The sequence below is a fragment of the Hirundo rustica genome, chromosome 7, assembly GCF_015227805.2.
Source record: "Hirundo rustica isolate bHirRus1 chromosome 7, bHirRus1.pri.v3, whole genome shotgun sequence".
Lineage (NCBI taxonomy): Eukaryota > Metazoa > Chordata > Aves > Passeriformes > Hirundinidae > Hirundo > Hirundo rustica.
The window spans coordinates 34488537-34502920 of record NC_053456.1 but is presented as its reverse complement, the minus strand read 5'-3'; the positions used below and the strand labels follow the sequence as shown (position 1 = coordinate 34502920).

Below are 14384 nucleotides of genomic sequence, written 5' to 3'. Positions count from 1 at the left end.
AATGTTAAAGGGTGTCTTTTGAAAACTGTATTGAGATGGTGTTTCCTGACAAATCTTCGCCGTATATTCAGCCTGGGGACTTGTAGAAAGACAATGTGTTTTCTGCTGTTGCTTGTCTCCTATTTAATTGCGTAGAGCTGGGATCTTAAGGAAAGTGATAGGGAAAAGAATGTTGGGTGTAAGTTTTCTGCTCAGGTTGCTCTTGGCTTGTCCAAAATACTGTTCAGAATAGTGAAAATGTTGAATTGTCCAGGTCAGCTTGGAGGCACAGGTCTCTCCAGCCTCGTGACCTTCAGCCCATGATGGGAGTGCCTCTGCCCAGTGTCCAATTCTGTCACTGGTGGAATTGGTATGGGTTTGCTGAGGCCTGGGTTTGACCCTTTGGATGCTGGGGTCAACCTGCTTGGCCCTTTTCCTGCATTTCTGCCTTTTCAGCTTTTTTGCATTTGGTGGTAATTACCAGCGCTTCACCCCATTTGATGAGAGGTGTTTAAATTGCTGAGATGATCTCAAGCTGTGTTCCTACTCTCCTCTCTCTACAGCTGGTATTCAAGCGTGACCTGTGTGACCCAGTCCTGTGAATCATGGCAGGTTTTTGTTGCAACTCCCTGCATCGCTGTGTTACAGGCTTTATGTCCTTCTGTGCTCCAGTGCCCCTCTTCCATCCTGGCCTGACTGATTGTGCTTTTTTGCAGTGTGTGCCGGCACGGAGAACAAGCTGAGCTCCCTGTCTGACCTGGAGCAGCAGTACCGGGCCCTGCGCAAGTACTATGAGAACTGCGAGGTAGTGATGGGCAACCTGGAGATCACCAGCATCGAGCACAACAGAGACCTCTCCTTCCTGAGGGTAAGCAGGCTGCTCTTCTCCTTCCCTCTGCATTTGGGGGAAGCGGGGATGGCTGCTGGGCTGGGAAAGACCAGGCATCTCTTATCAGCTCCGCTGTGATGGAAGGGGATGGTGAAATGCCAGGGGTGTGCAGAGAACAAGGGCATTGTCACTGCTGTGCCAGGTGCTCTGAAGTGTGAGTCATTTAGATTTATCCAGGACGTGGGGGAGAAAGCTGTGACACTGGAGGGTGACACCTGGCAGGTCTCTCACTTTGTGTTGTCAGCAGGTACAGAGCAGGTTAGGAGGGGTTTAGGAAGGTCAGAGAATCATGCAGAGCAGCACTGGAGGACTGGAGAAGCTAATCCTAATAAAATGCTACGTATGACTGATTTATAGACCAAGCAAGGGAAGAACTCTGGGACAGTGTTTGTGGAGCATTTAAGAAAAAGAAAAAAACTGATTGCTGAATGACATGAAACCTTCTTTGCGTATGAGACTGGAGCTATGAGCCTAACAATCTCCAGCATCCAGGGAAAGTCTGTGATAGATGAAGGCTGTACCAAGGCTTTTTGGGAGCCTGCGTTGTGCATTCCCTCAGTCCTCTTTACATCAAAGTTTGGGTTTGTGAAGGAATATTTCAGTGTGGTTTGCACTGCTGGCATGTGGTTCGCCATGCTGGCAACCACAAGAGAGAAAGCTGAACATTGAGCTCAAGGAACTGAAGCCCATGGTTATTTGGCATTTCACATTCTTTATGATTAAAGAAATATCTCGCGAAAGGAGCGATCCAGGTGGGCATTTGAGGATGCTGCAGATGATGTGGCTGTAATATGGAAGCTAGGTCTGAGGGCCAGCGTAGAAATGGCCAGGCACCACCTGTGCCAGCATGGTTGCACTATATGTGACACAGCTAAGGGTTTACACTGCTCACATTTCTCTCCTGTACCGCTTAAAAACACTGATGTCATGTTCCAGGATGCGTGCCTGCGTGTAAACAATGCGTTCACATGGCGGGAGCAGTGCAGTGTAAATCCGGCAGCAGGAAGAGGCGGTGGGAGGCAGCCCCAGCTGGTCGGGTTACACTCACTCATTCCATTTGCTGGGTCTCGGGTGAGCAGAGTGCTCAATTTCAGTCTGTAAAACTGTGAACTTTCCACCACAGTTTCTAGCAAAGGCAAAGCCAAGCCTCTAGCAGCGTATTGAGCTTTGCTTTGCATCGAATTTTTTTGGGATTTCACAGCCTTGCCACTCGGTACATTGGTGTGTATTTACTCAAAGCGTACAGCAGGCTGCTGAAAGATCCGTGAGCAAAACCCAGCCACCAGACGTGTCTGGAGTAAAGTTTGGGGTACTAATTGCGCTCAGACTAACAGATTGCCTGTTAATTTGGGTGATGAATGCCTCGGAAGTAAACGCTATCCCTACGTTTCACAGTTGTGACAGGTGGGGAAAACACATATACTTTTGCTCTGAAATAGATACAGCCTTAGTGCAGCTGGACCAGCGTTCCCCGACGCGTTAGACAGGTGGCAGATCCTCCTCCTGGGAGGGCAGGATCCCTGCTCTGACTGGGGCATCTCTGCAGTTTTCAGATGCATCCTGAAACCCCTGACAGCGCCATGGTGCGTAGCTCGAATTCATCGCAGACAGCCCTTCCGCTTCGGCTTTCCTTCCTCCTAATGCTGCCTGCTAGGAGGTGGGGAAAGCAAATTACTTGGAAATTAGGAATTAGCATTCCTTGCCATAAGCAGTGTAAAATATTGGTGGAAAGAAGGCAGTAAAATCATCAAATGAGAACAAGAAGGAAAGGCCCTGTTGGGTAAATGGAGGTGGTTTGGTCACCTGTGCTTTTTGGTGACAGCTACTATTGCTTTTTTATTAGTTTTATTACTTCTCTTACCTGCATCTGCTCCCTCACAGATGTCTCAGCAAAAAAGCAGAGCTCGAAACAAAACTCAGCAAACTGGAAGGTCTAGTTAGTATGATAAATTGTAGTCATTAAAGCAGAAAACCAAACAGAAGAGAACATGTTCTCGGTGAGGCAAATAAATAAATAAATGTCGGCACATTTACGCCGATAATTCGACATTCATTAGTCAGGCAGTATTACTTCTTTTATCATATTAAAAATGGTTTTAATGGCTAAATGAAGGTGGCAGATGGGACATAAATAAGAGAAAGGCTGCTTGTCTCTCTGAGACTTAAATATGGTGAACTCACCATGCAACATTGCGCTCCTTCAGCCGGCTCCAGTGTTTCAGTCTCTGTTGCACTAATTTCCCTTTTCCTCCACCGAAATCCTTTCAGGCATATGTTGGTGCCACCCTGGGTTATCTGTATCCCCAGCTGATGATGACCACAGCTCTGTGTGCCCACCTGCCCTCTCCATAGTGCTCAGCTTGGCTAGGCAACTTCTTGCTCCAGGACAGAGGGAAGACCCAGCAAGCTGTAGGCGTGCTGAGCCTTTTCATCTTGCAGTAATAAACAAATAGCATAAATGAATTGAAGTGAAAGAACCCCATAATTTTATTTAGCTTGCAGCGGAACATTAAAAGATCAGCATCCCATCTCTCATATTTATTTAGACATTTATTTCCCTAAGTAGATTTGCTTTATGTCTATGAGTTAGCTCTTTGGATATCTGCTGATGAAGACGAAAAGGGACTGTCTATGACTTGAATGAAGTGCTCAGCCGCTTAAACTTCCAGGCCTGCAGTTCATGAGATGCTTGATTTCTGTAAGAAGGGATTGCACATGCCAGCTGTTTCGTTTCCTGCTGTTCCTGTATGTGAGCAGAGCAGGAGTACACATCGTCTGTGTTACTTTAATATATTTTATTTTGGTTCCTGGTCATGCTGTAGTCTTGGTATTGCTTTCCTGTGAGCAACTGCAATATAAACTTGTGTTCTGCATGTGCTGCCCTACAGCTCTGCCAGCTCTGTTCCTGCTGCTTGGTGCTTCCCTGTGCTGCTGCCACAATGGAGTAGTGGCAGAGGAAAGGAGCACTTAGTATCAGGAAAAAATTGTGTCTAAGCCTGGGTGTTGGGTAAGGAAAGATATTTCTGACATCTGTGGGCTGATAGCTGGCTTGCTTTGTCCTTATTCTGAGGCTCAGCCTACTCACAGAAAACATACGAGGGGTTACTCAGTTTTTGAAGTCCTACCTCTGCCAGCTTCGGCAGTGAAATGAGGCTGAGGTTAAGGCAGCCCATGGCTGCTGCAGTCCCACCTCCCTGTCACAGCCAAGGCAGACTCTCCACTGGCAGGGGTGCTGCCAAGAGCATGATTGAGCTGAGCAGGACGAATAATTGGGTGGTAAGCAGTCCCTAGGAGCTGCCTTGTCCCTGTGGTGTGTCCAGGCTCACCCGGAGAGTCAGCAGTGACACACAGCCCCATCTCCCACTGCTTCCCAACCCACCAGCATGCTCCACCTAATTGCACAGGCCAGGCTTTTGCACTAGGATTTGCTCCATGAAACCGGATAAGCTGCTAGAGCTGGTGCATATCTTAAGTCTCGTCCAGGTGAGAGCTGAGATTTACTTCCCTGCTTTGAACTTCAGAAAATAAAACCTTGATAAAAGCTCAGATTGTTCACTGGTTCATATTGCAAACAACTGTTTGAAGAACAGAAGGGGGAATCTATTTTAGTTTTGCTTGGCAGAGCTGACAATTCCTATTGTGGGCTGTACTTATTTCTTAATACCGTCTCCATATTCAATTTTCAGAATAAAATACACAATTAGGGTATCACATAACAATCTTCTGCAAGTACTTCTGTTAAACACATTTGGTAAATGAGAGTTATCTTCGACTAATCCCCCGGCTTTTAGCAATTCACAGTCAGTAAATTATCTTCTTGTGCATGGATTTTGTTTAATCAATTCAGATTATTTATTTTTAAAGACATGATCAAAGTTCTGTGCTGTTCTCTGCCATAATTCTCCCAAGTGATTATGAAACTAATTTTTAACTACAATTAACAGTCTTTGAAAAATTACTTACCACTGTTTTATGGCTTTTTTTCTTTTTCTTTTTTTTTTTTTTTCCCATTTACCTCAGCAATGATTGTGTAGCATCTCCAGCCATCTTTTCAGGGCAGTAGTCTGACATTTAACAGAGAGGATGTTTCATGGTGAATGTTACGCTTATTGCAGAAATGTAGGGCCTCATCTCCCCAGTCTCAGCACACATGGCCCCCTACTTGGTGAGAACCTCTGCCAACCCCACTGTAGGAGAAGGGAATACAGGTGACCTTGCCCCTGATTAGTGACAGCTGTGTTAATTACCCAAGACAGCCTCACCCCTAATGAGTCACAGCTGCATCCAATAAAGGGAAGTGTGATAAAAGGGAAGTGGGGTAGTTGGTGAGGGGAGAATCATTATGGAAGAGGAGTGAGAGAACTGTGAAGAAGAAGGATCCTGAGGAGAGAGAATCCCTGCTGTGAGGTCAGTCTGGGTGTGCAGTCAGAGCCTGTTGTTGGGACCTGCAGTCACAGTCTAGCTGGGTAAAAGCCTGCAGTCAGAGTCTGCAAACTGATCCCTGCAGTCAGAGTTTAGCAGGAAATAACCAGCAGTCAGAGGCTGCCAGGGAACCCTACAGCAGGAGCTTGCTGCAGCCAGGGTCAGTGAATGGTTGGAGTCAGGATGGCTGAGCTGTAAAGAGGAATAAACCAGGGCCCTTTTCATGCTGTGGTAAATGAGAAGTCTGTGTCTGGGCTCCTTTCTACCCTCTAACCCAAGAGGACTGCTGCAACACCCCACCTTAATCTATTCCTTACAGTCACGTTTAGACTCTGTGGCAGGTGGGATTCAGCCATGTGGACTTTATATTCTCAGTTGTTGGTTGTGTTTAATATTTGGAGGAAGTTTTGGTGAAACAGACCCCTCTGTGGGGCAAGGGCTGCCAGAGAGCCAGGGGAAGAGTTGGGTTGCAAAGCCTGGCCCCATGGCATTTGGAGTGGCTGCTTGTTAAAAAAACAGAAGTGGGGGGGGGTTAAAATGCTTTTTGGCCTTTTACAGCAAAATAGGGCTAAGCAGACCCTTTGCAAAGCTCTGGTGGCAGAGCTGAGGGGAGAGGTTGGCAGAGAAAGAGTCTTCACCTGAGCAGATGTCCCAGGCAGGGGTGTGCTGAGACAGGAGGGCGTTGCTTGGCAGGGCAGCGTGGTGATGTTTGTGGCTCCTGAAGGCCTGGCAGCACAGCTCTGTGTCCCTTCTGCGCCAAAATGGTATCTGACCGCCCAGCTGACAGGCTTTAGTAAGGTTCCTGCTCCACAGAAGGGGCTGTGGGGTACTCTGCCTGCCAGGAGTTCCCACAAGGACAGGCTGCGGGGGTAGCTGTGTCTCCGTGCAAGGGGATTTTCCCCAGAAGTGCCAGGAAAGCATTGCAGTGTGGCCTTCCACCAGAATGGGGATCTCCAGGAGGGGTTTGCCGGGCAAGGCCGCCCTGTAGCATTTGGCGTGCAGTGAGTTGCATCACTTGCCAGCGTGTGTTTTGTCTTTGGCTGGCAAGAGGCAAAGTGGCCTCCACATAATTCCAGACATGGAGATAGAGTACGTGTATTTATGTGTTTGTAATTGTCATTGTCGTCCGTGTCCCCCAACCTTACCTGTTAGAAAACAAAACATAAACAGCAGGGGTGTGATGGTCAGAACTGGGCATGCCACACAAATCCAGGTGGAAAGAGGGCACCTCCGGCTTATTTTTGTACTGCTGTGCTGGGTGGGTTACAAGAGACCAGTTGCATGCCAGGCCATGCTTCTGGCATGGATAAAATGTTTCATATGGGCTGTGATCAGCTGCCAGCTGTGCTGGGTGAACCTGAGCTGAGTTTAAAGTGAGCTGCATCACAGACTCAGAGGGTTGAGTTGGGGCAAAGGCTAATTGCAGAAGGCATGTGTGATATAGCTCTGCTCCAGGAGGATGGCTTCTTCTGCCATTTCCCATTGCCTGTGTAGAAATAGCAGCTTGAAATAATCAGGGCAGTTTAACCTCTTCTCAGAATGGCTGGGAAGCAAGGAAAGGAAAGCCACAGATTTGCATGGTCTTTCCAGGCCTGTCCTGTGCTTGGAAATGGGTACTGAGGTGCTGCAGGCACAGTGAGTAGCTGAATACCAGGCACTGTTGTGGTAACTGGTGTTCCCATGGCCCTCATCCCTTTATATTGACAGATATCACACTTCACATAGTCCCTAACATAGAGTCAACCAGCTCCATCCTGACCCCACCACTCCCAGAGCCTCCCAGCTGGGGGGAAAAGGCATCCAGCGCTTCCTGACCTAAATGTCTTCAGAGGAGTTATATTATTTTTGTGCTTCTGTTGCTTATCCCCCTTGTCTTACTCTGCCACATCACCGGCTTTCCTGTGCTGTCCCAGCCTCCATTGCAGGTGTCTGTAATTCAGGTATGTCTCTGCAGGCTGCCCCTTAGCACCCCCTGTGCCTCCCTTGAACGCTTAAAATCTTCTTTTTAGCACTGCCTGTCATGGTTTCAACCCATTTTTTTGTAGACACAGGACAAGGTGCTGCTTAGGCCTAAGCCTCTGGTCTAAGCCTCAGGCTGCTGCTGCTGGATGCAATTTGGTAACCCAGGGACCCTGCCCACACTTCCCCTTCCATCTCCCTAAAAGGCTGCATCAATGTGCAATTAATCCTCAAGCTCTTTGCCAAGCTGTAACCAAATATACGCTCATTAGCATATATTATTTAGCAATTATTTTTTGGTGGCTTGGTATGAAAGGTGCATTTGAACTTAGCAGTTGTGTTTAGGAGGAAGAGTTGGTGCTGTGGAAATGCAGGCTCCTGTTTTGGTGCAGCAATGGAGTGTGGTGGTTTGTGTCTGTGCCTGCTGGGTGCTCTGAGGCTCCCTGGGAGGCATTTTCAGGGGAGAGGTTGTTATAGAGGCTGCAGATTTTCAGGGATGGCACTGGGCTCCTCCTCACATCTCACCTGCTGCAGGGCTGCCCCTGTGAGTGCTGCCAAAGCCACTGGGGTACTAGCAGCCACGTCCCCATGTCCATGTCCCCTGGGTTGATTTGCTGTATAAAACTCACGCTATCATTCTCATGGAGTGATGAGTAGGTGGTATCAGTCTGCTGTTTGGTGTGCATCCCCCCATTAAGGGGGAGTTCAGAGGCTCCCCTGTCAGAGCTCTTGGGGTGCCTGGGGATGGATCCCACCATGGGGCTTGTTTTGCCACTTCTCTGGGCTGGCAGTGACCAAGAGCTTCCCCAGCTCTCCCACAGCTTTCTTTTCACTGTGTCTCCTTTGATAATGGGGAGCATCCTTCAGCTGTATCGTGTAGAGAGTAGAGGTCAAGATTTGAAGTCCAGGTTGATTAAGGAATCTCTTTAAATTGTCTTTCAGCATTTCCTATTCAGCTTCAATTGTATAGCAGGCACCCCATCCCCAGCTGCCTGGGAAGCCTGTCTGATTCATGTGCAAGGCAGTGCTAACCACTCTGGATCAGGGGAGAGATCAAAGAAGCCTGACTTAAATTATTCAGAGTACCCCAGACCTCGACACATGCTCGAGATCAGCAATATCCTTTTCGCTCTCCATCCCATTTCTGTGGTTGCAGTGGAGCTGCCCTTGGTTAGGCAGAGCAGAGTGCTGGGGAGGTGATGTGGGGCAGCTCCTCCGTGCATTGTGGCTGCACCAGTCCTCCCTGTGATGTGAGGTGGACGCCTGTCCTTTGCCCTGGTCCTGTTGAACCTCACAGGGCCCCTCTGGCAGCTTTTGGGTCTATCAGGGGTGCCCAGGTGGGTGTGGGATGCATGGCATGGGAGTGCTCCTGCTCATGACAGCGTGCCGTTCCATGGCACTCCCACTACTCTGCTGGGAAATTATGAGGTGCAAGAGGCTCCAGGACCAAAAATATGCCCAGGACATAAGGATCACTGCTTCAGGTGGAGTGTTTTCCATTTTGCAGAGGTACATGCTGGCAGCAGTCCTGCTGGAGTCACATGTGGAGGATGAGAATACAGACCGGGAGTCAAATATTTAACATGAACAAAAATAACTTTGGATTTATGGCTCTGTCTAGGCTTGTTAATTTTTTTTTTTAATTCGATACAGACTATGGATTTATTTCTTTTCCCATTGTTTACTGTCTGATCAGAGTCTTCCTTCTGTCCATCCATGAAGGACTCTGATACCTGGTGTCTGCAAAATACATGTGGCTAAGCCAGACCATAGAAGCTGCTGGGATGAGTACTGTAAAAACATCGGTAGTGGAGAGTAGGACATTCTTAAAAATAAAACAGTGCAAACCTTCTTAATTAGGTGTTGTCTCTCTTCAAAGCTGATCTTCCCTCTTGGCCAATGAAACCATTTATGCTCTCACTTTCAACCATCTTATGCTGTTAATGATCTTACTCTTTAATGTAAACCTCTGCCCTGCAAGCGGGATGGAAATGCTGGCATTACTGAAAAGCTTAAGAAAAACAAACAGCAGAGTAAAGTTAAACCAGCCAATGGAAAAAAAAACCCAAACCAGCCCACAACTACTGTGGTTAGAAACACTTTTAAATTATAATCGGATTTGTTAGGTTGTAAAGCGAATGAGCAGTTTTCTTTCAAGCATAGAAGGAAAGGTTATGTGGTGTAAATGGTGAGTGTAATGAGATTTGAAGTCTTTACCCCAGCTAGAATATGGTATAAACTCTTCCATTTCACTCTGTTCACTGTCAAGCTTTGCTCAGATGTCATTAAGGCTTTTTTTATTCTCTTCCTCGTTCACCCATCTCTCAAATCCTTCAGTGGAACAGAGATGGAAGCTGGGAGCACAGATGAGGTGTGGAGGGGGATACAGCTACAGATGTAACTGAGGTACAGCAGCCTGTGCCAAGTGGAAGCATGTTCCACTTTCCTTTGAGTAACATTCTTCCTTTTTCCTGAGCATTTAGGCAGTGCGTTGCTAATATTTCCTCGAACCCTGCCTCCCTCCTATCCCATTTTGCAGTGGAATAAAATGAAATTAGACAAACCGACTGTGAGAGAGCTGAATAATCTTGCATTGTAATACACCGACTCAGAGTCCTGGATCAATGGGCTTGAATTACTGTTAAAATCCATATGAAAAGAAAAGCAAAGTCTTTTGCTGTGAGCTGTGTCAAGGGGTGGAGGAGCAGAGGGATGGATTGAGGCTAAGCCAACTGTTTTTGTGCTAAACTGGATCAATTTTAAAGGTTTCCTCTGTAGATGCCAGCTGCGGGGCTTTTATGGCTCAGAAATGTCAGCACAATTGTGCAGATTGCAGAATTCAGCAGTAATGCTCCCACCCCAAACTGTTGCAGTGCACCCTCACACCCAAGGAGATGTTTTCATATTAGGAAAAGGGTTTGAGTTTTCACCTCTGGACTTTTAAGGAAGAAGAACCAGAAACTTCTGTGCTTCTTTCATCGTAATCAGCCCAGTGCTAGAACAAAGGCACCTGTTGGATCATTGAAATGTGCCTTAAGACCTGTAGCTGTTTCTATTGGGCAGCTTGCCAAAAAATCCCCTCCTCGGTTGTTGAATGCTTAAGAAAGAGCACGGAGTCTCTCGGCACTTTTTGGGGTGTCTTAGCGCGTGCAAGGGCCTTCCCTGCACTGTGCGCAGCTTTTATTCTTTTGTTCTGCATAGTTTATTTTCTCTTTTTATAAAACCTTTTGCCTTTTCAAAACACACCAGATCAGCTCTCTTGCTAAATATTATCAAGTCATTTTTGGGAGGTTGCTGGTCAACCTTCAGGGCTTGATACACCTTTGTGGGGTTCAGAACACGCTGGCCTCAGGTGGAATTATATCACCAAACCCAGCCACTAATTACAAATTACAGCCATGTAATTTTTGCCAGTCACCCAGATCCTGCCTGGGTGCCCAGGAAGGCTGGGGCAGAAGGAGAAGTTGGCCTTTCTGAGTGTCCTCCTCAAAAATAGCATGACAGGGCAGTGTTGTCATGGATGTGTGATAGCGAAAGCTGCTTCATTGTGTGGGGCTGCTCTGAGGGGCTGGGGGACTGGACCTAGCCAGGGTGTGACAGAAGATGTGTCTTTGTGGGACTGGGGGATCGAGGATGGGTTTGTCCAACCCAACAAGCAGCCAGCAGGAATATCTCTGCTAACCACCCCATAGGCTGGTTCTGAGTGCTGAGCCCTGCAGGGTATGAAACCAGGCACCACTGACTTTTCAGGGGAGATGTGCCTGGGGTCATACATCATCATGGGAAGGTGGAATGGGAAAGGTTTGGTTAAAAAGTTGAGGGTCTAGTCTTAGTTCAAGGCAGCGCCTTCACAGGGTAAGCACAAGCATTCTCATCCACCGTTACTCAATGTTTGATGTTAACTCAAAGGGTAATAGAGTCTGCCTGCTGTACTGAATGGCGTGCAGGGTTTCTTTTCCCCCTTTGGTGGTTATTAGTCCTTCCAGAGAGGAAGAGTGAAGTGCTCTGAGGTAATGTCTGAACATAATAAACCTGAAAATGTCAAAAGGCAAGGCAGAAATATCATGCTGATTTTGACAAACCTGCATTGTTTTGTGCACGAAAAATAATACTGATAGCCGGATGTTGCTCGCTGGAGAGTGGTTATAACAAAAACATGTTTTGTGAGAGTGTTTATGCTCATGCTTTAAGAAAAGAACCTTAATGAGCACAACATGGAGCTGAAACCCTCAAAGTAAATGCTGTTCAGTTTGAATATCGTAAGATTTGTAGCCAAGGGGTCTGTAGTGGTTTGAGTGGAGCCATTGAGTGGTGGCCAGAGCCTGATGTCACCACTTATTGTGATTTCTTACATTTTGGGATGTTCACTTATTTTTGATTCTGATGTTTTGGGATTGACTTGGATCCTAAAGTGCCAGCAAAAAAAGCTGTACAATCTTACAAACTGGTGTCTAATTCAGGATAACAATGATGATGGTGGAAGTGTCTGAATATTGCTGTCTCCAGACAGGGGAGCCTGAGATGTGCAGCAGGGTTGGCTTAAATTCTGTAAACCAAAAACTTCCCCTGGTGTAATACGTACCTGAGGAATAATAATGACGCTTCACCCTTAAAACTATGATGCAGAGTGAAGGCCTAAGAAAGTAAAATCCATTCTGAATATCAGGGAAGCACTGAAGATAAGGGAAAAAGAAAAGGCAGCTGCAAACCTGTGACTTCCCTGCGTTTCTGTCCCATTCATGTGACGTTCTCATGAGCACGATACCTTGCACATTAAATACTTCTGTGTATCTATCTATTATGTTTGCAGTATTTATGCTGTGTTACAACCATTGTGGAGTGTGGAGGCAGCAGCTCAGCTTCAACCTACAGCATTTTGCTGCTGCTGGTTGCAGTCCCAGCTTTCCAACTGGTGCTGGGCATCCTCCTTGCTCGCCTCCTCTGCCTGATTTTTGGGATTTTTTTTGTGAAAACGCTGACATTCAGAATTGAGGCCAGGTGAGGTCCATCTGTTTAGGAAGTGAGAGCTGACCCCCCTGTGCTGTCAATTATCTCTGTTGCGCAGCAGCAGTCTGGCCGGAGGTCAGGGCAGCGGTGCCCAGTAATGACAGCAGGTGCTGGAACATGCTCCCTTGTCAGGCTCATCATTTCAGTGCCAAAGTAATAATTTGATCTCAGCAGAACAGCTGGTTTTAGACTACAGATTATCCACTATTTCGTCTCCTCACGGAGCTGCAGAGCTGATTTGTTTCAGCTACAGATCAATTATGTCCCAAAGCAACACTCAGTTCACTTGTATTATGTGAAATGAAGATAAAATGGGCTCAGGCATTTAGGATAGATCTTGTATTACAGACCCTCTGTCCCTGCACATAAATACCCATCACCAGGGAGTGAGCATTCATTCGTTCCTGGAGCCAGTCGTGCTCATTCCATTAGGAGTTATTTTAGCAGAACAATGCATATATAAGAATAAACTGTGCTTAAAGGGCATTCATTTCTTGCACTTCCTGTGAGTGTCCCTGGTTGGGGGACACCCTGATCGCTCAAAGGGATCAAATGCATAGTCAAATACATCTGCTCAGAGCCTGTTGGGAAGCACTGCATATTGCATGCAAGGAGATCAGTCCTTGCAAAGCATGTGTTTTCATGTGAACCTTTACTTGATGTTATTGGCTTTTTAAGCAAAAGTTTCTCAGTGAAATTGAGAACTCTTGCTTCATTTGCAATGAAGACCCCTCACCTTGCGAATCGATGTGGAACATGCTTGGGAGCACACGCCTGAACTCTGCTAAGAAACAGCAAAGTCCCAAAAATAATGGCATAGGTAGAGGTATTCCTAGTAGGCAAGCCAGCATTCCCTTTGGCAGAGTAGGTCCAGCATGTGTAAATCTATACCAGCATGGATATGTTGGCATATTTCGCAGCAGCCCTGCCATCCCCTGCTTGGGGATCGATTCAGCTCGTGCTGGTGGCTAAACAGAGCTAGCTGCAAGTATTCACCAAGTAAATGCTGGTAAAATGTTAAAATACTGCTTTTGCTTTGGCTTTGTGAGCCTAGTGTTTGACCAAAAGGTGTAGTATTTCTTTAACAGAAGAGGTAATTAATTAGCGTGCTTTTCCCATGGCAGATTGAAGGGATAGTGGTGTCACATGGCAGTTATCATTGGAAAGTTCCCCAGTGTGCTTCTGTGCCACTGGGGGGGGTGTGAATTCCCAGCCTGTCTCTGTTTTCTGGAAAAGAGGATTTTTCAGGTAGTGTATGGAAGCTTTCTGCCTCTGCAGGCAGAGCGGTGGGAGAGGGCAGCGCTGTAAGCAGGGTTATACAGCCCTGTGTTGGGAGGTATGGAGCAGCTGGCTTCCAAGAGACCTCACAACACTCAGCATTCCCTGGGCTGGTGTCCTCAGCTCTATCTAACAAGATGAGTTTGAAAATATTAGCACTGAAAGGGGAGCATTTTCAATAAGGTAATCTGCGCACACGTGCACAAACCCATTGGAGCCAGCCAAGCCTGCAGCCTGGAGTTATAAAAATCATATTTATTTAAATGACTTTGAATAGAGTTCACCTACTCCCTGAGATTTCAGTTTAAAAAGAAATCATTTTGGTTGGGTTTCTTCACCTCAGCTCCTCCCGTAAAAGGTCACCTTTCTCCAAATATGCCTTCAGATTGTGAGGCCTTGTCATGGTTTTTCTTTTAAAGTTTCAGTTGTTGGTTAAAGACCCTGCTGTACCCAAAGTGTTGGGTTGTTCCTTCTGGAAGGAAATTACATATCCTTTTACATCTAATAGGGGCTGAAATTTGTCTAGGTGAAGCAACTGGTAGTTCTACAATGTTTGCTGACTGAACTATCCCTGCAACTCTGAGAAGCCTAAACCCAACAGCTCCTTAAGCAATTTTCAGTTTTTCTTTCTCTCCCATGAAATTTTAATGCTCCATCATGGCATGGATTCGTAGTGGATGCAAATGTTTATCAGACCTGCTGCAGACAGCATCCACTGGATATTAACTTGGCAGAAGCGTGAATCCCACTGTGTGTGGTTAGCAGGGATTTCTCAGAAGCAAAAGGAGCTGGCCTTCATCTTGGCTTCAGGAAAGCTCCCAGTAAAGGTTTCTCTTGTTTCCTTAAATAA

At 46.7% G+C, this 14384-nt stretch overlaps 1 protein-coding gene across 2 annotated transcripts in view; it reads left to right on the top strand.

The window, feature by feature from the left end:
* Window positions 1-14384, top strand: part of ERBB4 (erb-b2 receptor tyrosine kinase 4) — a 576525-nt gene that overhangs the window by 222938 nt on the left and 339203 nt on the right. For both annotated transcript variants that reach the window (XM_058421395.1, XM_058421396.1), the window contains exon 2: window positions 696-847. In XM_058421395.1, the coding sequence (XP_058277378.1) occupies window positions 696-847 (152 nt within the window). The remainder of the gene's footprint in view (window positions 1-695; window positions 848-14384) is intronic.